Source organism: Polypterus senegalus, chromosome 12, assembly GCF_016835505.1.
Source record: "Polypterus senegalus isolate Bchr_013 chromosome 12, ASM1683550v1, whole genome shotgun sequence".
In the NCBI taxonomy this organism is placed as follows: Eukaryota; Metazoa; Chordata; class Cladistia; order Polypteriformes; family Polypteridae; genus Polypterus; species Polypterus senegalus.
Window position 1 is genome coordinate 5,024,437 of NC_053165.1, and position 25,955 is coordinate 5,050,391.

Here is a 25,955-nt window from a genome sequence, read left to right on the forward strand (position 1 = left end):
TCATTAGGTTCTCTGCATCCACATAGCTTTCTTCTCACACACCTACACTAACAGGACCTGTGCTGCCATACTATTTTTTTCTAAAAACCCTGCACAGCTGCTGACCTCCTAGTGTGCTTCACTACAACATATAAAGGTAATGGATTGCAAATTATAAAAAGATGTATACAGTGAGCCTGTTTAAGGAAATAAGACAAGTGTGGGCTTACCACACACCGTATCAGCCTACGACCCTGTTGGGTTCATTTCTGAGATTAAGGACAATGCAGCTGTTAAGAAGCTCTGTGTCAATGAAGCTGCTGGGGTGGAGGACATTTGGACAGAAACACAAAAACTTACAAGTTGCCAAGGAAGAGCAGCAATTCTTTTGCCTTGTAGTGTCATTCGTTTACTTTAGTTAACATGATCGTGAGGGTATTAACTCCTTAATAAAGCACCATGGATGGCCCTAATAAAGAAACAAAGCCTTTGCATTTTTCTTCCAATGAATTAAATATATGTATGTACAGTGCATCCGGAAAGTATTCACAGCGCATCACTTTTTCCACATTTTGTTATTTTACAGCCTTATTCCAAAATGGATTAAATTAATTTTTTTCTCAGAATTCTACACACAACACCCCATAATGACAACATGAAAAAAAATTTACTTGAGGTTTTTGCAAATTTATTAAAAATAAAAAATTGAGAAAGCACATGAACATAAGTATTCACAGCCTTTGCCATGAAGCTCCAAATTGAGCTCTGGTGCATCCTGTTTCTCCTGATCATCCTTGAGATGTTTAACTGGAGTCCACCTGTGGTCAATTCAGTTGACTGGACATAATATGGAAAGGCACACACCTGTCTATAGAAGGTCCCACAGTTGGCAGTTCATGTCAGAGCACAAACCAAGCATGAAGTCAAAGGAATTGTCTGTAGACCTCAGACACAGGATTGTCTCGAGGCACAAATCTGGGGAAGGTTACAGAAAAATTCCTGCTGCTTTGAAGGTCTCAATGAGCACAGTGGCCTCCATCATCCGTAAGTGGAAGAAGTTCGAAACCACCAGGAGTCTTCCTAGAGCTGGCCGGCCATCTAAACTGAGTGATCGAGGGAAAAGGGCCTTAGTCAGGGAGGTGACCAAGAACCAGATGGTCATTCTGTCAGAGCTCCAGATGTCCTCTGTGGAGAGAGGAGAAGCTTCCAGAAGGACAACCATCTCTGCAGCAATCCACCAATCAGGCCTGTATGGTAGAGTGGCCAGACGGAAGCCATTCCTTAGTAAAAGGCACATGGCAGCCCGTCTGGAGTTTACCAAAAGGCACCTGAAGGACTCTCAGACCATGAGAAACAAAATTCTCTGGTCTGATGAGACAAAGATTGAACTCTTTGGTGTGAACGCCAGGCGTCACGTTTGGAGGAAACCAGGCACCGCTCATCACCAGGTCAATACCATCCCTACATTGAAGCATGGTGGTGGCAGTATTAGGAACTGGGAGACTAGTTAGGATAAAGGGAAAGATGACTGCAGCAATGTACAGAGAAATCCTGGATGAAAACCTGCTCCAGAGCGCTCTTGACCTCAGACTGGGGCGACGGTTCATCTTTCAGCAGGACAACGACCTTAAGCACACAGCCAAGATACCAAAGGAGTGGCTTCAGAACAACTCTGTGAATGTCCTTGAGTGGCCCAGACAGAGCAGAGCCAGACTTGAATCCGATTGAACATCTCTGGAGAGATCTTAAAATGGCTGTGCACCGACACTTCCTATCCAACCTGATGGAGCTTGAGAGGTGCTGCAAAGAGGAATGGGCGACACTGGCCAAGGATAGGTGTGCCAAGCTTGTGGCATCATATTCAAAAAGACTTGAGCCTGGAATTGCTGCCAAAGGTGCATCAACAAAGTATTAACAAAGGCTGTGAATACTTATGTACATGTGCTTTCTCAGTGTTTTTTATTTCTAATAAATTTGCAAAAATCTCAAGTAAACCTTTTTCACGTTGTCATTATGGGGTGTTGTGTGTAGAATTCTGAGGAAAAAAATGAATTTAATCCATTTTGGAATATGGCTGTAACATAAGAAAATGTGGAAAAAGTGATGCGCTGTGAATACTTTCCGGATGCACTGTGTATATAAATGCTATACCATTTAATATTTTCTTTACATGATTAGCACTATGAGATTGACTTGGACCATAAAGTTGTGAAGTTAAACTTTCAGATTTGTTTCAATTGGGTAAAATTATACATTATTATAACCATTTATAATGGTTTTGTATAGTTAATGAAACACAGGTGTTAAAGAACAGGTACAAAGTACAAACTGGGAAAAAAAAATGGAAGCATTTCAGATAAAGAAGTGCTAGCTATTTTTAAACACTTTCATCAATTTATGAATTCCATCTCCACATGTTTTATTCTTGCTGGTTCCCAACAGGTCTGTAAAACTAATTTTCCAATTGAAAGAGGTGTAATATTAGCAAATATATTTGTCTGGATTAAGAAAAACACTAAACAGTTCTAAATACTAACTGTTGACAGTAGACAATAAACCAAACGGTTGGTTAAAATAATATAATTCACTTAAAGCATCATGACTAGATGCAGTATATTAAAGTAATCTAAATAAGAACATCATTTAACACGATTAATAACAAGGAAAAAAATTAGAAACAGTCTACGCAATGACAAACCAACAGGACATGCATGGAAGGAGACTGAATACATGTAAAGACAATCCATTAGAGTCATGGTAGCTGGGTCTGGAGATTCAGACTGGGGAATGTTGCAAGTGCTGTGCCGTCTTCAGTTCCATTTAGCATCACATTTAGTTTCCTGAAGTTTCAATCAAACTGTTCCAAAGATGTGCTCCTAAGTTTAACAAGCAATTCCAAACTGGCCCTGTGCTACCAAGAGTTTGAAGGTGTGTGAAAGTGGACCCCAAAAAGAACTGGCGCCCCCTCCAGGACTGTTTCCTGCCTTATACTTAGTGCTTGTGGAATATGATCTAGCACCCCTGTTGGTGAACTAGATTAAGCTGGTTTGAGAATGGCGTGTCTAACAAACGATACATGGACGTAACTACCTCCCCTCCATCCTAAACATCTGAATGCAGGTAAGTTATGTGACTTGCTGGAGTCACACATGCAGTGCTCACAGTTTACGGTCACACATTGTCGGCCATTAAATTTATGAAAAGCACTCTTTATTAAAGTTACATTTTGGAGAGTTGCATGTGGACTTGGTATCACCCTCATATTAATGTACATATGCAGGTTTTAAGTTTGTATTACATGATGTTTCTCTGTTCACATTTCATCTCTTTTTTTCATATTATATTTGTAATTCTTTTATACGGTGCAGGGCTCATACGTGAAAGTGCACTGAATGAGAACTCAGCTGAAGTTGTTGATTCCAGGGAGTTTGGGGTGGAAAATAAAGTGGAAAACTTTAATTGCGACCCTACAAAAAGGTGTCCCAACTTGTGTGACAGAACAAACTTAACAGGATGGAAAAGCTATCTAGAATGTTTTGTCAGAGATTAACTTTATATAAATTGAGGACATAAAAACCAAAGAACACCGTGTCATATTTCACAAATCACCCACCTCTATGGCCCTTCAGAAACGCAGACCACAGCCACTCACAGCTTTTATCCTTCAATTACTGCGTGTCACAAAGTTTTAGTATGCTTATTGACTGCTACCCATTAACACCAAGAGCTTTCAATGTCACACTTACTTGTAGGTGCTTCACATTTCAAGCCGTTACATTTTTCTATATAATGTTGGACATTATATTATAAATAAAGTTGGAAGTTGAGCAGTATAACATTATCAAACCTGCTTAATCCTCTCCAAAGGTGCCTGAGACTGGAGCTTCCTATGTCAGGAGTATCAGATGCAACATAGCGACCAACTTTGAACAGGGTGCCAGTCTACTGCAATATTTATGATTCTTTTGAAGTCTTTCACTGGTTTCCTGTTAAGAGTACAGTAGATTTAAAAATCCTCCTTCTTACAAATGGCCAAGGCCCTGCTTACTTATCTGAACTTATTATTACTTACAAAACATAACATTAAAGTTACAAGACCCCAAAGCTGTGGAATGAACAGCCTGCTTATATCAGAGGTTCCCTGTTCAGTCTCAGCTTTTAAATCCAAGCTGAAGGCTCACTACTTTAATATAGTATACCCTGACTAGAGCTGCTAAATAGTTCTGCATCTCTGTTTATTACTCATTTGCATAAGAATATCATCACTTTGAACCATTCATCTTCCTCTATTCGGTTTCTCCTCTATATACTGCTGTTGTACTTTGTGCCACTGCTCAATTGTCATGCTGTTTTCCTGCCCATTGGAAAAGACACCTCAGAATACTCAAGAGCTTTAGATTCAATGGATAGACTCTGTCATCAGATTAGATGACCCAGGATTGCCAAGGAGCGGGTGGGAGACTCGTTGACTAAGGTCTCTAACTTTCTCAGTTCTGCTTGACTGTGGATCTTCTGGAGGTTTCATTTTCTCCAGGGATGCTGCTGGTTGGAGTTTGTTTTACTCTCCTCCGATGTCCTCCGGCCATAGTTCAACAAATAATGGAGAAGACGTGCTGGGTCACACATTTTAATTAGCTTCAAAAATACTTTTGTACCTTTACTAGATAGATAGATAGAGAGATAGAGATAGATAGAGAGATAGATAGATAGATAGATACTTTATTAATCCCAAGGGGAAATTCACAATTATGTATTTGCACAATTACATAATCATTATGTATTTTACCTGAGAACTTGTTATGGTTCTCTATGCCTATACAGTCAGATTACTCTTTAAAATACCCGGTAATATAAAGTAGTACTTATTTTCTTGGAGAAGCACACACTCCTGTAATCTTGTGACAACCAGCGAGGAAGGAGCTACTGAACCAAAGTTAAAAGTACACATTCAATCCTGCATGAGCTGAAGATGATCACTGCAGCAGAACTGTGTATAAGGCAAGAAGCTGATGGGCTTTAGCATCCAGGAGAGGCAATCAAAGTGCTCTCCAAGTACTGTGTCTGCGCCCCAAACCCCCTTGCTGCTTAGGGGGCTTCTCCAGGTATTCCCACCCCCTCTCAGATAGGTTTCAGCCACCTGAGGAGCATGACCACCTCAGATCAGGACTCAGGGGCATTACAGCATTTATAAAACACAGTGGTCAAACTGGGCTGCATTGCTGGTCAGCTTTATGGCGGTTACTGGATTAAGGATTCAGTAACAAATTCTAGTAAGTGAAGTATTCAGTTTTCATACAAAATAAAAACAAACAAAAAAGTAACACATTACATTATATAATAAGTAACTATGTAACATATTGAGTTAGTAAATGAGTTCTTTAAAAAGCTCCCCAGCACTGCTAGTAGTGATGGTGCCGAATTCCAAATGATTATTTTTTGCTCTGTTTAAGATACTAATCTTGACTGCTTGTATTTATGAGAACATTTCAGTTGTCAGTTGTGTCTTGGCTTATTTTCTTGTGCATGTGTAACAATCCTTAAGTTTTGTACTTTCTTGCTGCAAATAAATTTCCCTCTGAGATAATAAAGTCTACTCAACCTAAGCTGATTTAGTAAAATATTTCTAAAGAACTTAGGCAGAAGAAAAGGAAGGAGTGAGAGTTACCAATTTACTGTGCTCAAAAAAAAAAACACACTTGGATGATCTGAATATTTTTCTTCATTTAGCCAGGTTTTTTACAGAAAATGTGAAAAATTGTCCTCTTACTTGCATCCACAGAAGCAATATCAAAAAGCACCTAAAGACAAAAGGTTCAAGTTTCACAATATCTAGAAACATTTACATTAAAAAAAAAACTTTCAATAACTACTTGTAACAATTGACAATGGCTTTTTGTAAGTAGGCACCATGCTCTACAAACCTGATCCTTTGCTACCTAAGACGACACATGGCACAGAACAGAAAACATCTCCCAGACGAGTGTCCATATAAAAGACGACGCCATCACTCGAGACAATTCCCCACTTAACCCTGACATCGCCCTCTGGCCTATCAGCTCATAAACACAAACAGCTCCAGTAACTCTTGCTGCCTTTCTGGTAACCTGCTGCAGTTTCAGATATTTTCAGTGGTTTGGGTGGTGCTGTGTGCGAAGTCCTCTGCTGTACTCCCTCTAAATGACTTTACCACCACTGTCAAGCCTGACATCCAACAACAGTGAGTAGGCTTACCTGGATGAAGTGGGGAGTCTGAAATACTGAAACCAGCAGACGCAGTGCCAGCCCCCTCAGCACTAACAACACTCGGGTGGGGAGGGTAGACAGTTTCAGATACCTCAATGTCCGCATCACAGAGGAGCCGACCTGGTCTAAGCACAGGAACACCTTGGTGAGGAAGGCATGACGACGTCTCAACCACCTCGATGCCCACTCAGTTACTAAAGATCTTCTATGTATCCAGCATCAAACGTATCCTGACAGAAGTATTACTGCCTGGTTTCGGAACAGCACACAGCTGATCCACAAAGCACTGCAGAGAATGGTGTGGTTTTGCTTTAGCTTTCTCTTTAACACCCTGTACAGCACTTTGACGTACACTGCTTGTATGAAAATATGCTACATAAATAAATGTTGTCAGCTGACTGCATCACTGGTTGAGCACTCTCTAACCTCCAGCACATTTACACCAAGCAGTGTCCGACCACGGACAAGAACACTTCCACCAATAACCTGCTATTCCAACAAGCGCCTCTCACCTGTGCTACGGTCACAGAAACAACACCTCGGCCTGAAGACCGGTGCAGAGAGACTGAAGAGGAGGTTCTGTTCATAGTCCATCCACATCTTAGAGCTACATGACACCCTATTGTTACCTCTCTTACATTAAGTTATTATTTACCACATATTTTATACTTTTATTGTACTGTATACTATTTCAGTCATTTCACATGAATTATTTTTTATTAACATTAACAAAGTCATTATTCTTACTGTCCCTTTATATGCTTCTTAAATGCTCATTTTTGGAGTTAAACCACTACAACTTTCTCCCTAATACGTGCTTTATTTTATCAAGGTAATTTCATTAAGTGCACTACAAATGTATGCTTGAATAAAAGCAACAGAACCTTTCCAATTTTATCAGAAGTACATATTCAGATAAGGCTGTCACCATTTTTGTTCTATCTTGATGGCAATGCCCATATAAAATGATGTGCCACTATTCTCAAAGACACGAGTGTCTTCCAGTTCCTTCTGAACAAAGTCGATCATCTACATTGATTTACTCAGCAGACATCGCATTCCAAAGCGACGTACTAGAGAGGACGACATATTCGAGAAAACAGTCTGGGGGTCTGCTTAGTGTTAGGTGTTGCAAGACTTCAGGGAAGAATCCAGGAAGGACAGTTGACGACCACTTTGACACAAAACAGGTCATAAGAGCTAGAACAGAACAAGTACGCTCTGCATTTATAAAAATGAAAAGCATTGTTTTGCAACAGAAAATTAAAACCCCGGACTCTACAACTTTATATTCGGTCAACAATTTCTTACAGCTTCAAGTGTTAAGACACATAAATCAAACACTCTATGCAAGATAAATACATTGCACGGGTGGACTTCCAGGCGCATTCCACATCTACCGTGGACAGAGAAAATCACTACCTCACAAATTATTGTAATGTATGTACAATTTGTATGTGACAAATACATTTCTATTTGGACTTTTTTGTTAGAAAAGCCCAAAATGGAGTAACATGAGCGCTAACACACACGGCACATTTCAGTAAGACTTTTCCATAGCAGCAAAGAAAATACTGAGAAAGAAATCGATTGGAACAAAATACTGCAGTCAATGCGGCCCTCCAGAATCGAAACTGAAAAGCACGGTGTCTCAATTCCAGCAAGTCTCAAACGTACTGCTCAAAAAGCACACCACCAAGTTTGTCAAAGGCCGTCGGTCATTTGTATAAAGCGAGTCCGTCACTTCAGTTATCTTTCTGGGGCAAACCCTCGACTTTGAAGTACTTTTAATTGTTGTTCCACCTCAGGCAACAAATCTTTGCCACACTTCCAGGTTAACCCGCTGTTTATTTGCGGCAGCTTAAGGTATTAGCAAAGAGGGTCTACAGGCCACACTTACTCAAAATATTTTCAATGTAAAACGTGCTTCCAATCAATCAATTTTACTCCCCTTTTTACGAATTGTGCCCGTTTTGTACATCCGGAGAGCAACTGCATTTACATTAATTGCATGTTTCAAACAGCAACTCTGGCCATAAAAGAGTTTTGAAATACATAGTAATGCCAGCAAGGCTGCTTGCGTTATTATTGAAATAACATTACAAAAGAATACAATGACATACATCTTAATGGAAAGTATATCTGAAATGTAAAAAAACCGAAACGTGCCTTTTGCAGCAGTGATTTCTTGTGCATTCTTACGTAGCAGTTTCTGTTTTTAAGAAAGAGGCAATTGTTGTGCACTATAAAGAGACGTAACTTTCATTTTCTCTTACCTGTATATGACGAGCTTGCACGGGGTAACCGTCTGATTCGAAAGACGACCCGTTTCTAGGACGAGGCCGCGGCTGAGAACAAGAAAACGTGGGTCAGAAAGAAAAAAAAGGCAATCGCAGTGCTCAGGGACTGTAAAGGTCTTCAGCAGGCGCTTCCATGTCTGTTTACCAGATTGAATTCTGGGAGCATTACGTCGAGCTTCTTCTGACGTCATCACGCAGGCGCCGTACTCGTGACTGTAAACCGCCATTTTGGATCCTCTTTAACAGCATTTCTCGAGTGTTTTAGTGAAACTGTAACTGGGATGGCAGACATTTTGTGCAACCTGTAGGGAACGCGGCGGATTGGTTGCCATCTTGGCTCTAGTGTTGGGTAATGTTACAGTCTAGAAGTTATAAGTCGCATTAGTATGTGTGAAACGGTCTTCATTTCGGCTCTTCGCTAGCTTAAGGTAGCGGTGCGTTACGACAGTCGCGTAACTACCGGGAACGACGCTCAACAGCCAATAGCGACTTTGAGAGTTACTTCTATTGTTTAACACGTTAGGTTATTACATTGCTTAAGTTGAGAGTCTCCGTTGCAGTTGCATACACGCCAGGCGATGGGGGCCGTAACCGATGGTAAGCATAGCCACGTTGTGTGGCGCCGAACGAGTAAAAATATAAGCCGTCGCCCGTTGATTTTACGTGATTGCAGTGCAGATTGAATGAATTCTTGTAAACGCCGAAAAAAAACCAAACAACTAAGGCACAGTTCTCGAACAGGCCATATTCGTATCGTTACGGAGAATGGACATGCTAAATTCGCTTTTGCAAGTGAAGGTTGACAAACGTGTCCCGTCCGGGATTGTGCCCTTCTTGGAAACCTCTGCTTTTCAGGGAGGAAAACGGGATCAGAAAATTGACGGAGAATGGAGGGTCGTGTGGTCGTGAATGATGCCATTCCTCTTCAAGTCGCGTGGTTTTTAGACGTTAAGGACTCGAAGCTGCAAGCCGGAATCTTGTACTCCCTAATCTGTGGGTTTGATTTATTTCGTTACCTGAATTTCAAAGGTATGCTTAAGTCAAGGCAAATGAACGTGTCCGATTTTATCAGAAGTTTGTATTCAGGTAAGGCTGTCGCCGTTTCTGTTGCATGTTGATGGCAGTGCCCCTCATAGAAAATGTCATATAAAATGTGTCCGCATTCTCAGAGATATTGCGTCTTCCAGTTACAGTACTTTTGAATAAAGGCTACCATTTACAATTGTTTACTTGGCTGGCGCTTTATTCCAAAGCGACTTACTAGAGAGGTCGACATATTCAACTAAACATCGCACTTGGGTGTCACGGGACTTGTGGAAGTCTGGTTAACTACCACTTAGCCACAAAGATGGCTAAACAACTAGAACAGAACAAGCATGTTCTGCGTTTATATAAACGAAAAAACAAAACGGTGATTGTAACACACAGTTAAATGTAAAAGTGAAGCTTTAGATTCTAAAAGTTTGTTTTCTCAGCATGCCTTTACAGTTGTGTGTCTTGGACGCTTAAATCTGACTCCCTATTTGCATCATAAATGCTTTGGACATGTCGACTTAGAGGGGCATTCTACATACACAAAAAAAAATCGCCAATGCAGAGGTTCTGCATACATTGAGTAAGACCTGGGAAGTGGAAAATATAATAAGAAAATGAAATGCTTTGGACACAAGGAAAGACAATAAAGTCCAAGACATCACAGTACAATATAGAAGGAAAGATTAAAGGAAAACATGCAAAATACATTTTTTCTCGTGACCCTGTCCTAGTGTCTTCAAGACTTATTTATTATAACTGTCCAATCGGGGTTGGTGGTCTCTTGTTCCCCTAGCAGAATCGCCACTGACAGTAATAGCAAGGAGGGAGCTGCTACCCCTTAGAGAATCGTAATACCGAAGCAATGTCAGTTGCTTAAACTGCCGACGGTGGCAGTTTTGTGAGACGCTTCTCAAACCGTACAACCCTTTCCTGTTGAATACAATCTTGAGTCACGATTCTTCACAACCCAAAAGTTGTCAAGCTCTAGTTGAAGGAATTATGGATTAGAGACACATGGTAGGATCAGTCCAAGAGGCAGAACACAAGGCACACAAGGGCAAGTCCAGTGATGCTAGGCTCAGAAAGGGTGGCAAAGAGCATCTGATGGTTGTCTGTGTCAAAGGCAGAAGACAGATCAAACAGGATGATGACTGATGACATGTTGGTTTAGCCAGCAGTAACGTGTGCATGACAATAAGTAGAATGGTCTCTCTTAATCAATCCATCCATTATATCCTAAATACAAAGTCACGGGAGTCTGCTGGAGCCAATCCCAGCCAATATAGGGCACAAGGCAGGAGGCAAACCCCGGGCAAGGCTCACACACACACACACACAAGGGACAATTTAGAGTCACCAATGCGATTTCCAGTTTCCTCCCACAGTCCAAAGACATGCAGGTTAGGCCTCTGTTAGAGCCTGGCTAATTCGGATCAAGCAGTCTGTTCTACAGAAGGAAGGAAGAGACTTGGTTAGAGACGGCACAGTCGAGAGTTTTGGATAGAGAGGAGAGGGTCTGGATTGAAATTATCCCAAGTTAAAAAACAGAACCGATCCTCGGTGTTGGTGAATCTTTGTAGTGGTGTTGGATTGGTTCTAAAATTTTGATTTCGATATTGATCCCAGCTTTTGGACCTCGGTACCAGAACGGTTCTGAAGTAAATAACGGGCGCACTGCCCACCACTTCCCTCTTCATAACATGGAGTGGGTCTCTAAGCAAGTGCTTGGGGGGTTAGTTGTCCCCCAGTGAAGTATCAATTGTGTTGAAGCTATGGGTTGTCCCCTTGAAGTCTGGATTGTGTCGAAGCATGTGGTTTCGTGAAGTCTCCGGTACGCCTTAGCTGGCTTTCCCAGGATACTCTACTGCATGTCAGGGAGATTTTTTGAGTGGAGGCTGACGTTTACTTCTGGTACAAGAATATCCTGAATTGTTCTTACGTACTGTTTTGAGTTTTTTGGTACTTCACTGGCACAGCTCTACCATGCAGCCCTACTTTGTATGGATGTCAGTTTTACATATCTGCATATTGCATGTTGTTTCTCTCTTTATGTTGCAAATTTTATGTTTTTTGTGCATGCAGCATTTAATTTTTAAGCTGTATTTGTAATTGATGCATAGTGCACTAGAAGTACACTTAGAGTGGGGGGAAAAACTATTTGATGCCCTGCTGAATTTGTAAGTTTGCTTACATACAAAGAAATGAACAGTCTCTAGTTCTTATGGTAGTTTAATTTTAAAGGTGATGATTCAGAGGTTCTCTTAAGACGGGCCTGTACCTGTGCCTTCTTGAGCAGGGTGACCTTGCGGGCTCTGCAAGATTTCAATCCATGACGGCGTAGTGTGTTACCAGTGGTGTTCTTGGGGACTGTGGTGGTCCCAACTGCCTTCAGATCATTCACAAGTGTGTAGTTTTGGGCTGACCTTCCACTTTCTCCTGATCATCCTCACCCTATGAGGCAAGATCTTGCATGGAGCTCGAGACCGAGGGCCATTCATGGTCATTTTATATTTCTTCCATCTCCGAATAATCGTACCAACAGTTGTCACGTTCTCACCAAGCTTCTTGTAGCCCATTCCAGCCTTGTCCCTGACGTCCTTTGACAGCTCTTTGTTGTTGCCCACGGTGCTGGAGAGGTTGGAATGGAAGACATTGATTCTGTGGACAGGTGGGCTTTATACACGTCATGAGCTGAGATCAGGAGGATCTGTGATTGATTGATTGTAATCTGTGGGAGCCAGAATTCTGGCTGGGTTGTAGGGGATCAAATATTTATTTCACCCAATGACATGCAGATCAGTTACCGTATATACTTGCGTTGAAGTTCTCCCACAGATAAGAAGGGGCTTGATTTTTACCATATACTGTAATTTCCGTTATTTTATAATGTCGGTCGTATAAGTCGAATGCAGAAGACTCGCGCTATTGGTCCAAGAGATTATGATATGCCAATGGCAGCCAGAGCGAGTCACCACGGCACACATGGCCTTATGTGCCTACGTGAGCTCACGGTAATACCCGAACTATTCTGAAGCGACGTTTTCACTGTTTTGTTTTTTTGTATCGCTTACCCTCATACTCCTTTATCGTTAGACCATCCCTTATCTACGATGGAGCGTTCGATCAGAAGAAAATATGAAGCTGGTTTTAAATTAAAAGTCGTTGAAGTGGTGAAAGAAATCGGTAGCTGCGCTGCTGCAACAAAATTCGATGTGTCTGAGGAACTGATGTGAGATTGGAGAAGGCAAGAAGATTAAAGAAAAGAAATAAATAAATTGAAGTGTTGCATTTTTGAGCGGGCGTACAAGTTGGGGTCTGATTTTATAATCGTTTTTTTTTCGGGTTTCAAGATCCGACTTATATGCGAGTTTATACGGTAATGACTTTTATGTAACGTGTGTTTTCTGGATTTTTGGTTGACATGCTGTCTCTTTCCATTAAAATGAAACTACCTTAAACATTAGGAGACTGTTTGTTTGTAAGTGAGCAAACTTCCAAGTTCAGCAGGGGATCAAATCCGTATTTCCCCCACTGTAGTAAGAATAAGTTGAATTTGTTTCCTGTTAAGTGGCACTATGGCTTTTCCCTGCTGCCTCTCGCCTCCATGGACCTGACTGTATGACCGCTGACTTGACTTGGAGTTTTCGTGTTCTCTTGTTAAGTAAGCCCCATCTCAAAGAGAAGTGATATTATCATATAATAGTACATTTTATTTATATAGCGCCTTTCCCATGCTCAAGAGTGTAGACACATTCTTACATATTTGCAACACTTTGCCACTTTTTGAATGTACTAAAAATTCAGAACGTTTGGAGGATGAAGCACAAATACCGCCATGTTGCAGTTGATGAACCCATTTGCTGCTTGCTTCTTCTCTGCTGTGTCAGAAATCCTTACAATAATCGCTTAAAATCTTTTATCAAAGTAGTTCACTACCTACCACCACGTGTGTTCTCAAACACGTCAGATCTGTGCCACTCTGCCACCCTGGGAAGCTGGTGCCTTTGCCAGCTGCTTTTGTCAGAAGTGAGAGGGGCAGCCCTGGAGACGGCCGCACTAAGCACAGCACCAGAGGGAATACGAATGTCACGAAACAATAAAACGAAGCGAAAGACTGACGTAACTCTTGTGCGCTAAAAGATTAGATTGTGATGCGCGTATTTCTGCATTCCATAGAGAAATGATTAAGACATAAGCCACTAACTGTGAGATTTTGCTTGTGGTTTAAAAGGAAAGAAAAAAAAGACATAGTTGAAATAAATAGCTATGGCCATTGAGGTGTGAAGCAGATTCAGATTTGAATATCTGTTCGGGTGATTTGTATTTAAATGTCTCCTTTAGCTCAGGCAAATTAAAAAATCCATACTGGTAAATTACAATGTGAAATATGAAATCCCATCTGTTTGTATTTGTCACTTTATACTGCGCTCCATCCTGTTTTTTTTTCTCTCTCAATAGATGAAGTAATCAGGAAAAGGCTGCTTATTGATGGGGACGGAGCAGGAGATGACAGAAGGATTAATGTTCTCATGAAGAGCTTCATCAAATGGTGTAATTCCGGCTCTCAAGAGGAAGGGTAGGTCCTGGAGCCTTTGTTGATTGTACTCAACATTTTAATGTTGGAATTGTTACAGAATTGAACCCTGTAGTTCTGAAGTGCCGGCTGCTCTTTTATCATTCTCAGATTGAGGCATATTATAGAAATTGTGACTAGAGACGCATTACGTGTATTGGAATAAATTAAATTTGTTTCAAACAGAAAATGAAAAACTAAACGTCTCAGATGCCGCACCATCATCAGTTATGCTACAAGGTGGATAGTGAAGGGAGAATATGGCATGAGGAAAGGGAAAGAAACTAAACCAGAGGGTGGAAGTTTACAGCCCGTGTGAAATATTGACAGCTGAGAAGATGAAACCTGAGATGGCCTCATACTCGGACCCCTTCACCTTTTATACACTTTGCTGTGTTGTGGCCATGTACTGTAGAACTTTGTCATTTCCGGAAATGTGGCTTTTTACAGAGGCTCTTTAAATAAATATATACTTGCACACAAACCAGAATGATTAAAAAGAAACAAAACTTCTGACTTGGCATTCATGATTACAGTGAGGCACTATACAGGTGTATTGCTGTTTGTATAATTGAGCCCCTGTAGCGTTTCTTGACGGACTTCTGCCCAATAATTCCTTGGTTGAAAGTCCTCAGTGTGTTTGTCACAAAGAGGATGTGCAGCATTTTTCATAATGGCACTCAGTTTTGTTTTAATTCCCTCCTTTGCTACGACCTCTAGGTAGTCTAAAATGTGCACCGTAACTAAGCCTGATCTTTCAATTAGTTTGCTGATTCGGTGAGCCCCTCTTGAAATGATGTTCCCAGCCCAGCACACCACACCACACGGGCCGTCACTGAGTTGTAGACGATGTGAAGGATGTCCGTACCCCCATTAGGTCTCCTAAGACTAAAGAGTCTGCTCTGCCCTCTCTCCACTAGTCCTTCTGTGTTATAAGACCATTTCAACTTGTCATTGTGGATCCCTAACTAATTGTAGGAGTGCAGCACCTCTACATCCACTCCCTGAATAGTGATTGGACACTCTGACTGGATAGTGCGACAAAAGTCAGTAAGCCGTTCTTTAATTTAGCTGTTTGCTGATGTTATGTTGCCGATAGTTCTCTCTACACCACGAAACAAAGCTCTCCCCCTGACTCCTGTCTTCTGTGCAGGATCACCTGAGAGTTCCTGCAATTGGCATGAGTTGGTGCTATCTCTATCTCTCTATCTCTATAGTGCCTTTCACATCTATCTATCTATCTCTCTATCTATATAGTGTCTTTCACATCTATCTATCTCTCTATCTATATAGCACCTTTCACATCTATCTATCTATATAGTGCCTTTTACATCTATCTATCTCTATAGCGCCTTTCACATCTATCTATAATCTGAAGTGTATAAAGTGAAGTTAAAAGGAGACAGGGCAGTTCCTTTTGGTGCTCCAATGTTGCTCACATCCATATAAGAAACTAATTTTTTTTTTAACAGTTAATGTTTTCAGATTTGTTTGAAATAAATAAAAAAAAATCCAGTTTCCTATAAGCAGTGTGTATCTTTTTATTATTTCAGATATACACAATACCAGCGGATGTTAGGAAGTCTGACACAATGTGAATTCTCAATGGGGAAGACGCTGCTTGTATATGACATGAACTTGAAGGAAATGGAGAACTATGAAAAAATATACAAAGATATTGGTAAAGAACATAAAGTTCTTAATAGTCTTATTTTTTTCAGATTGACAGTATACTTTTGTTTTTAAATATTAATTTAATTCATCTTTTTTTTTTTTTTTTTTTGTACAGCACACTTTTTTTGATAAGCCTGGGGATTTTACACATTTGAAAATGAAAATGTAACCTTTAGTAAAAGCACTGATATTGTGGATAATATGGATACATTAATGTTTAAAACAAACTTCTTAATAAAGTAAATGAGACGTTTTCCAGATGGTTGCAGCATGTCTCTCCGCTCAGTCACCATTTACCATTAAAGTTCCTTGTACGGTAGAGTCTTGCCACCAGATTGTCCTGTGATTATACAGTACAGTGGATATTAAAAGCCTACACACCCCTTTTGTGATTTAAAAAATGAAACCAAGACAAGTCATGTCTGAATTTGTTTTGAGCTTTGTTGTGAAAGTACACCCTGTACAAAGACAGTGAAAGCAAATCAGAAATTGTTTATAGTAAAAATCAAAAGCTTACAAAATCCTTTTGGCATAATCATGCACTCCACTATTCTAATTAAGAGTGTGGCCATGTTCAAAACTGACCAATCACATTCAGCCGCATGTTAAATAGTACCGATGCTGTCCAAACTGTTTTGGTTAAAAAGTGGTCCTCAACCCTGAGGTAGAGAAGATGTAATGGTTTAGGAAGTGTCTGGTAATAACAGACATTGAAGAGTCGCTGAGTACGCTTAACGTCTTAAGCACGGGTCAGGGCTACTGGTCACCAGACTTGCCCTTCTGAGATACTGGGCTGTTAGAACACCATTGCTGTGTGAAGTACAAGCGTGGAAAGGTGGATGTCCTTAAGCTGTAGAATGTAATACTGTGTGGAGTTTTGATCTCCACCTGAGCCATGAAGAACAAATAAAACAATCTGTTCATCTTGATGAATTTATTTTAAAGCAGTAGCTCGCATCCAGTTTAAAGGTTTCTTTTATAATATTAAAAGATTCACTCAACAGACACACAGGATCACAGATGAAAGTTTCTTAAGAGTGAAATTTGATACCACTCCAAACAAAAATATAGCTACATAACAAAAGGTAGTCATTATCTTACTGACCATATCTTGGATACGTTAGATTAGCATTATTAATCCCAAGGGGAAATTTAGATTTTTATTCAATGTATATTTACATTTAAAACTAGACATTAGTTTGAGCCTGACTGGTTTTCTTGAACAGCCTGTTCTTGTATTTTTTTGAACACTGCGCTGTGTGTGTTACGTATCTGGTGTCCACAATGCCAATGATAACTCCATCCAGGGAACACGTGGGACAAACCTTCACAAGAAAATGGACAGCGGTGACGGCGAATGCAGCAATAAAAGCCTTCTTAATTCTCATTCTGGGCTAATCGTTAATTATTTAAAAACCATCGAAGGTGGACACCAGTTTATGTAATGCTGCCTCCCCCAAACCGTGTGAAAAACGGTCAACTGCAGAGACCACTTTTGTTTACCCTCAAGTTGTCTTAAAATTGTGATGTTTTGATTGTCGGAATCTCGGACTTACGTATTTGATCATTAAAATCGAGGTTTGTCTTCTATATATGTAACAAATAATGTTCTGCATTGTAAAACTCTTTATTTCTTTTTTGTTCACTACTCTATAGAGCAAAGTATATCGGCTGCCCATGAAAAAATAGCCGAGTGTAAAAGAGAAATTCTTCAAGCAAAGAGAATCCGGAAGAATAGGCAGGGTAAGAGCTGCCTGCTTAAAGATTTGATTAGTAATGCGTAAGATTAATACTATCACACAGCATTATGTAGCACTTTTGTAACAGCATTCTAGTGTTTTGGTTTAAAATGTCAAGTCAGACAGCCATATAGTAAATATCACTGGCTTTAGTATGGAAAACCTACACGTTTATTTAATTGTTTGAAATTAGCATTCGTCATTTACATTTCTGAAATAAAAAGTATTGGAGTATAGGAATACAAAATGTATCATATGTAGATAAGATAGATAATTGTTTCATCTTTAGTCATGACTGTAATGTTGTTCTTCATTTTAATGTTTACAGCTCCTTATGTTCTCCTTTCAAAGAAATCCATCACCGTTGTTTTGAGTCGTCTGTCCGTCCCTCTTCTGCAGTCACAGACCCCATTAGGTGGTTCATTAAAAGGAATTGCTTGGCGTTCTTTTCAGTGTGCACAACAGTTTCATGTCTTATTTTTCACACGTTGTCCATTTCTTACTGTGTTACATCAGGCTGGCTTTGTTAGAAATCCTGCTCGGCCAAAAAGAAATTGGAAAAGTAATGTCTTTGAATGGACAGTTGCTCTAGTATATGGATAGTAATAATACAGTTTCTTGACACTTTTATGTATTCTCTTTCATTTTCTAGTGTTAGATCTGTTGGTGTACATTACTAAAGTCTTTGTTCTCCTGTCGGTTACATACTGTAGTAGGGGAGTCTGCCTTTCCTTTTTCTGCAGATACATTTTGAAGTGTTTTCTTTACTAGCGAGTTGGACTTGAACACGTTAAACACAAACTGAGAGCGTACAGGAGTGGGCCATTCTTGTTTTTAATACATTTGACTCTTAGATGCTTTTCTTTTGCATGTGTAACTTCATCCTCGCTTCCCTTTGTCCAAACTCATCTTAATTTTCTTCATCTTGTTTCCCACAGAATACGATGCTTTAGCAAAGGTAATTCAGCAGCATCCAGACCGGCACGAGACACTCAAGTAAGTAATGCAGCTTTATTTCCAAATTCTTGGTGCATTTTGGTGACAGTTAACATTGGAGTTACTCGTCAAGAATATGTTCTCCTGCATCTTTACTGATAGTTTTCTGTGAGCATCAGATGTTCATACTTCAAACCAGTTTTTATAGCATAGGGCCTAATTTTTACATGAAATTCTTCAAGTGTTCTTGTGTATATACTTACATATATGTAGTGGAAGCTGTGTATATGATATATATTGTAGGTGTGTGTACGTGTGTAGATTGAGTGATTTTAAAGGAAAGGTGTGTTAGTGTCACGTGGCTTTCACTTTTGTAGTTTGCCTTTTAAATATTATGTCTCGGTCAGAGCTTCTCATGGTAAATGGCAGTTAATTTTGGTATAATTATAAACTGTACAGCATACACATCACAGTATCTGGTGCCGAGTCCAAGTTTTCTGACCTTCCCGGCACTGCTAGGGGATCACAAATACAGTCGAGTGTTACCAGCACACCCTTAGGTGTAATAAGTTTATAAGTAGCTGCCTCATTGGATGTGAAAGGGTCTTGCTGTAGATACCTACATATATGTAGTGAAAAAGTGTGTGTGAATTACATATAATGTAGAGTGTAGAATCATTTTTAAGGAAAGGCGTGTATAGTGTCTTGAGATTTTCACGTTGTTAGTTTGTTTTTTAAATAGCATATCTCAGTGAGAGCTTTTCATGGCACAGTAAGGCAGCGTTCGCCTGGGAGGACAGACACTCACGATGACAGGAGGTACAAACCATATTGTGTCTCACAAAGACAGCCAGGGAGCCAATCCACCGTGCATTCCTGCTGGCTGTCGAGCCCACAAACGGGCAGCAACAGACGTTTTATGTTGATTTATGTGTGAAACCATTGCTTTGTACGCTTTTCAGAAAACTGAGTTGTTTGGAAAAAATATTAGCCCTCAAAGAGTTGCTACTGAACATACGACTGCTTCTGCTGCTCCCTGGTAAATGAAAATGTTCAGATAAAAAAGAAAACCGATTTAGAAAAGTTAACTTGCTGTTACGATGTTATGATCGTGGCTCTGGACTCGGAGGGTGACTTGTTTTTCTATAACGAAGTCAATAAAACGTTAACACCCTGGCAGTGGCAAATAGCTTGGGGTTTATGTTTGATTTGATTACATTCTTATTTTAATATTTTAACTGCTACTATATAAAGGGAAGGAATACTGCTGTTAAAAATGTGTTTAAAGTGTTTGCAAACCAAATGCACTACCTTGGAGTCCATTATTGAATTTTGCACATCATAATGTGATTGTCTGCGATTAATCGCAATTCAAAATTTTAATCGTTGCCCAGCACTATTTAAAAAAAAAAAGCTAATTTTTTTCCCCCTCGGGACAAATTAATATCTGTCTATTTGTCTGTCTATTATATAGGGCCTTTCACATCTATCTATCTATCTATCTATCTATCTATCTATCTATCTATCTATCTATCTATCTATCTATCTATCTATCTATCTATCTATCTATCTATCTATCTATCTATCTATCTATCTATCTATCGCTGCCAACTACGCTTATCTGTCTATCATACGGTGCCTTTTTATGTCTATCTGTCTATCTAAATGGCAATACTCTGGAAGAACAATTAATAAAGTCATCTTGAAAAAATGAAAGTGGATTTTTCTTCTTCCAATTTAAAATGTATTTTGTCCTTGCAGACAGCTTGAAGCTCTTGACAAAGAACTGCAGCGCCTCTGCCATATAAAAGAAAGCGTAGAAGAAAAGGTACCCAAGATGTCGTCTGTAGCCCGTCTCCCTGTGCCTGATTTATGAAATGTATTTTGAACTTAACAATTTGCTGTTTTCCTCTTGTCTTTATGTACTTAGCTGGAATTGAGAAAGAAACAGTTTCACGTCCTATTGAGCACCATCCATGAACTTCAGCAAACACTGGAAAGTAAGTATACAAAAGAGAAATTATTCATTTTATTTTAAAATATGCAATAGATTTATTGTATGTACATATTTGTGTTATATAATGGATCTTCTAGGGCAGTGGTTTCAACCTTTTCGCTGGAGTGGAACCCTGCGCGAATGGTTACCTTGCTCACAGAACTCTGTACAATTATCCACCAATATGTCCTATATCATGTAATAAACCAGATGAGCAGAAACGTTAACTTTTATATTTAATCATACTATTTTCAAAATTTATGTTCGGCCTATTCTCAGTTCACCAAGCATTACTAACAACAATTTTTTAAAAAGTTACATAAAAGTTAAAATCCGCAATTATCTATAGTAGAAATTTAAGATGGTGCTTTTATTATAGTTCCCATTACATCGCAGTAGTCAAAAGTTCAATGAGAAATTTGTGCTTGATGATTTTTGCTGATAAGTTGAATTCTGGGCCGTGTTTTAGACAGACACATACGAAGTTCTTCTTCGACTGACAACAGTCGTTCTCGCTTCTTGTGTTTAATTGTGGTTAAGGCTGAAAATCCAAACTTGCACAAGTAAAAAGTTGAAAATTGCACCAACAGTCGCAGGGCTTTCTGAGCAATTGATGGGTACTCCTTTTCAACCAGCATCCAGAATGCATCCTGGTTTAACTGAGTGCTGTAGCCTCCGTGTTCTGCCACTTGCAACACTAGCAAGCTGTTCCTCTTCTGACAAGGTGAACTGTCCTTTGGGCGGTTCAAATTCTACAAGTGGGCTTCGAACCCAGTCGTACTGGTCCATGGATATTGACGGAAAGTATTTGCTGAGACCTGCCAACAGTGTGTCCAAGTGATTCAAAATCAGTGGCAAAATGTCCTGATAGTTTCTGTCAGCAACACTAGGAAACATTTCCACTTTCCCTGCACCTGCGCGTTTCTTCCAAATTGTCAATTTTTTCTGTCCGTTGTCGTCAAGATGTTTTCGTTCCTGCCTTGCATGCCACTGTTCAAGAAGTTCAATTCGTGAAATATGTCAGCCAAATATGCTAGCTTAGAACACCAAATATTCATGGCCCAGAACTTCTGCAAAGTTCTTCAGTTTTCCTTGCAAACAGAAGACTAGCATCTCTTCTCTAAGTTCGTAGAAACGACACAAAACCTTTCCCCGAGACAATCATCATATGTCTGTATGCTGGATGAGAGTGACGTGGTCTTCTTCCACACTTTCGCAAACTGACGACATTTTAGTGGTCTCATCTTCATGTAATTAACTATTTTCACCACCATGTCCAGTACAGACTTCAGTTCAGGTCCAATTGTTTTAGCAACCATTGCTTCTCTATGAAGAAAACAATGAGTGACGATAATATTGGGATTCTGTTGTTGTGCCAGCGAGACAAAGCCTTTGACATTTCCTGTCATTGCAGGCGCACCGTCCATACAAATGCCAACACGGTTTTCCCAAGTCAACTCGCAAGACTGCAAATGTGAATTTTAAACGTCATAAACATCTTGTCCTTTTGTTGTTTCTGGCAACTCTGTGCAGCAAAAAGTCTTCCATAATAACTTCATTGTCAATAAAGCGAACAAACGCAAGCCGCTGTGCTTTACCGCTGATGTCTGTGCTCTCGTCGACCTAAATTGCAAAGAACCCACGACTTTTAATTTTTGAGAGAACATTACACTCAGTATTGCTGGACATGTCAGCAATACTCCTACTTATCGTATTGTCTGAAAGCGGAATCTTATTAATTTCTGATACGGCATCCTCCCCAAAAATAATCCTCACCATTTCTTGGCATTCCGGTAAAATTAGCATTTCAGCGACGTTATGCGGTTTCATTTTCTTAGCAACAGTCACCGCCACAGCATAACTTGCTTCTTGAGCTTTCTTACTTATCTTGAACTTTTTCTCAAATGCAGCCGTTTGCTTCTTATTCAAGGCCAATGTCCTCTGAAAGTACTGTGCGTTTTTGTCTGATACCTCCAGATGTCTAGTTGTTAAATGCCACTTAAGTTTAGCTGGCGCCATGGCACTACTGGCAAGTTTTTCTCCACAAACAATACCCAGTGGTGAAGGACAGTCAGGGTCTCCGGTCCAAGTGAATCCCAGAGCTAAGTAGCTGTCATTGTACTGGCGAACTTTGAGTTGCGGATTGCTGGCAGCATTTTTCGGCAAATGCAGCTGAGCGGTTGCAGTGCTAACGGTAGCAGCTGCTGCTTCAATCAACTGCTCTGGAACCTGAGTATCGTCGTGTGCTGCGGCGTCTTCTGATTTACGATTCTTAACAAATCGTCCATGTTCAAAATCAAAACAATAATTTACAAAAACTAATGCAAACGACAAGCCTAACTGCCATTACACCACACAAACTGCTGTCCCCGCACAACCGCCACCTATAGCAGTGAAAGTTCACGTCCTTGTACTCTGGCTGTCATTTAACTTTGGGAGCGAGAGAGGGGCGCAGATAAGAATGGAGGAGCAGGCAGATGAGAATGGGGCAGTGACATAGACGAACAGAGAAACAGCAACTGACTAAAGGACTAAAGAACGATTAATAACCACATAAAACCACAATGCTGCATTTTGTCCCAGCATTTTCCGGAGATTTAGGACTTTTTCGGCAGAACCCTTGGCGGTTCCGTGGAACTCCAGTTGAAGAACACTGTTCTAGGGACATTGTAGCATCAGCTTTAATTAGTTCATCATGACACTGTAGTGAAGGTGAGTGAAGTGAGGTGCCTAACAGACTCAACGGTGTTTGATTTGCTGTGCTCTCGATATCACAAGAAGGCTAAAAGGCGACTTTTATCAATTTCAGTAGTTGGTTTGGCAAGTCAGAATAGTCTGTTAACTCCACAGCAAAAAGCATTAGTAATAAAACTTGTTTTCATTTAGTCAGTCAGTCCTTTTCAAACTGTTTACAAAGATTTTGGTTCACAGAGCTTCATTGAGGCTCAGGCCAGATTTAAACGTCATGTGGGGACAAAACTTTGGGAAAGGAAGGAACGTTTCTGTTCTCTCCACAGGCGGCCTTCCTTTCATTGATGACAGTAGATGTTCTCAATCAAAAAATAGGAAGAGGGCTTTCCAAGAAATTAAAGCCCACACATTACTAACAATTGAGAAAAAGAAGGAAGCTGGTTCTGGTTGAACTTTCTGCCAACATTACCACTTGTGGATATTAAAGAGTTTGTTAAAGCAGCACACAGAATGATACAAGCACAGTGACAGCAAGCATGTTGGTTAAAGGGAAGGACAACAAGAAACGTTCCTAAGTAAGAGCGAGCTGTGGCTAGCAAAGTGAAAAGTGTGGAACAGGTAGCTGGAGATAAGGCGAGTCCGCGTCAGAGTGTTGTTATATAGCACACCGGCTTTCAAAAATTGAAAGACAGATGTTACAGCTTTCACAGAAACTCTCCACATGAACTACAAACCATATGGTGGTGGTGGTGGGGGGGTAGTGTACATACATACGGTAGATATAGAAATAAAGTACAACTTCAGAAACCTACCAGGAGGTAGAAGAATGGCCAGTACTGCAGCAGAAACCAAATGAAGGGCCCCGCTCATCAACTTCTGGCCGTCATGTGTGAGCTACCATATATCGCTAAAAAGACGCTCCAGATCTTGTAAAGCTGTTTTAAGAGTAGGGTTGTGCGGTATACCGGTACTGAGGAGAGCACATTTTGAAACCATATGGGATTTACGGTACCAGAAGTAAACCTCGGCGTTCCTCTCCGATTCCTTGACACTCGTATCTCAATTGTGGAAAACGTCTCCTTCGTAGACTTCGTGAAGTGAACTGTACATGCCTCAATGCAGTGAGCCCACCACTACCATCCCATCGCCCACCCAAAATGCTATCAGAAATATCAAAATGCTTATTATATTTCAACATGTTTTAAATTTGTTTTTCCTTTATTTTACAGATGATGAGAAATTTTCAGAAGTTGAGGAGTCCCAAGAAAGCCACATGGAAACAGAAAGTGGGCAGTGAAAGCAAGCTGAACTCGTAACTGTACGCCATACCTTTCAAATTGTTCAGAAACCTACAGTTGGTAACATTGCTTGTGGTTCTGAAAGGTTTAGGTTTCTATTACTACTTTTGATTTTGTGTAAACTCGGCTTTGAAGAAGGCCTGACCCTTATATTTGTAGAGTCCTGTGCGTGTGCTGCGGACAGGTCGAGAGTAAAGAGTATAGAAGAGCGAGCTCCTGCTCTTCTGTAAAAGCCACTTTTCAAAAATGTGGCATTGTATTTATATTCTCAGTCCTTTTTGAAATTTTATTGAAATTCCGTAGTCAATTAAACCATTTTCAGTGCGTTTCAGGTTTTGTCATATGGTTTCATTTTTTGTTATTTTCCAGAATAATCTAAGCTGATTTACCCCTGCGAGTGTTTTGTTGTTTTTTTCCGTTTACACACATGGGGTGCAAATTCGAAAAGAGTGAAGACATCAGACATGCAATGTAAAATATGTGAGGTGGGGCACACTTACAATTTGTACATGTGACTCTATGCGTGGCTGCTACAGCACTGTGGTCTCTCACTGGCCTTGAAAAGCATCATGGGGCGCTGGGGGAAAAAAAAACCTTCATCTAAACCAGCCGCACAGCAAATCTCCAGGAAAATATTTGGTGCAGGAGGTCAGCAGTGAACACAGTATATTCGTTGTGAAAGACGCTTTGGTGAATTTTGCAGACTCTCTGCTGCCTTCACCACCCTCTGCAGTGCTTTGCGCTCTTATGCCATATTTGTGCCATGCCAGAATGTGATACAGCCTTCGTGGATGGGCACCACTGTGCACCTGTACGAGTCTGAGAGGACAGATGGAGGAGCACACTCAAAGATCCAAACACGGGACCTGTAGCTACAGCAACATGGACGAATCTTGAACCATTTTTGAAAGCCCACTTAACTAATCACATTGCCAGTATTGAAGAACAAATAACTGTTAAATAGGCAAGATGATCTATTTTTTCCTCTTGTAATATGGATCAGTTGATTTGAACTGATCGATATTAAAGCAGGTAATGTGGTGTAGTGGTTAAGGCTTTAGATATCAACCCCTGAGGTTGTGGGTTCAGATCCCAGCTATTAACACTGCGTGACCACAGGCGAGTCACTTCACTGATGGAGGCCACTGTGCTCATTGGGACCTTCAAAGCAGCAGAAATTTTTCTGTAACCTTCCCAGATTTGTGCCTTGAGACAATCCTGTCTCGGAGGTCTACAGACAATTCCTTTGACTTCATGCTTGGTTTGTGTTCTGACATGAACTGTCAACTGTGGGACCTTCTATAGACAGCTGTGTGCCTTTTCAAATCATGTCCAGTCAACTGAGTTGACCACAGGTGGACTCCAATGAAGCTGCAGAAACATCTCGAGGATGATCAGGAGAAACAGGATGCACCGGAGCTCAATTTGGAGCTTCATGACAAAGGCTGTCAATACTTATGTACATGTGCTTTCTCAGTTTTTTTATTTTTA

At 40.3% G+C, this 25,955-nt stretch overlaps 2 protein-coding genes across 4 annotated transcripts in view; one reads left to right on the top strand and one right to left on the bottom strand.

Moving 5' to 3' along the window:
• LOC120540178 (ataxin-7) overlaps positions 1 to 8,660 on the bottom strand; it is an 86,234-nt gene extending 77,574 nt beyond the window's left edge. For both annotated transcript variants that reach the window (XM_039770730.1, XM_039770727.1), the window contains exon 1: positions 8,499 to 8,660. The gene's annotated coding sequence lies outside the window, so the exon portion shown is untranslated. The remainder of the gene's footprint in view (positions 1 to 8,498) is intronic.
• Positions 8,661 to 8,921: 261 nt separating this feature from the next.
• On the top strand, positions 8,922 to 24,853 carry thoc7 (THO complex 7). Of its 2 annotated transcripts, none has more exons than XM_039771261.1 (8): positions 8,922 to 9,119; positions 14,016 to 14,133; positions 15,684 to 15,811; positions 17,461 to 17,547; positions 18,482 to 18,539; positions 20,241 to 20,307; positions 20,410 to 20,479; positions 24,396 to 24,853. In XM_039771261.1, the coding sequence occupies exons 1-8, from the start codon at positions 9,101 to 9,103 to the stop codon at positions 24,461 to 24,463; spliced, it is 615 nt and encodes a 204-aa protein (XP_039627195.1). In that variant the 5' UTR covers positions 8,922 to 9,100; the 3' UTR covers positions 24,464 to 24,853. The 2 variants fall into 2 exon arrangements, with proteins under 2 accessions (XP_039627195.1, XP_039627194.1); XM_039771260.1 differs by lacking the exon at positions 8,922 to 9,119 and adding an exon at positions 9,305 to 9,608.
• Positions 24,854 to 25,955: the final 1,102 nt, after the last annotated feature.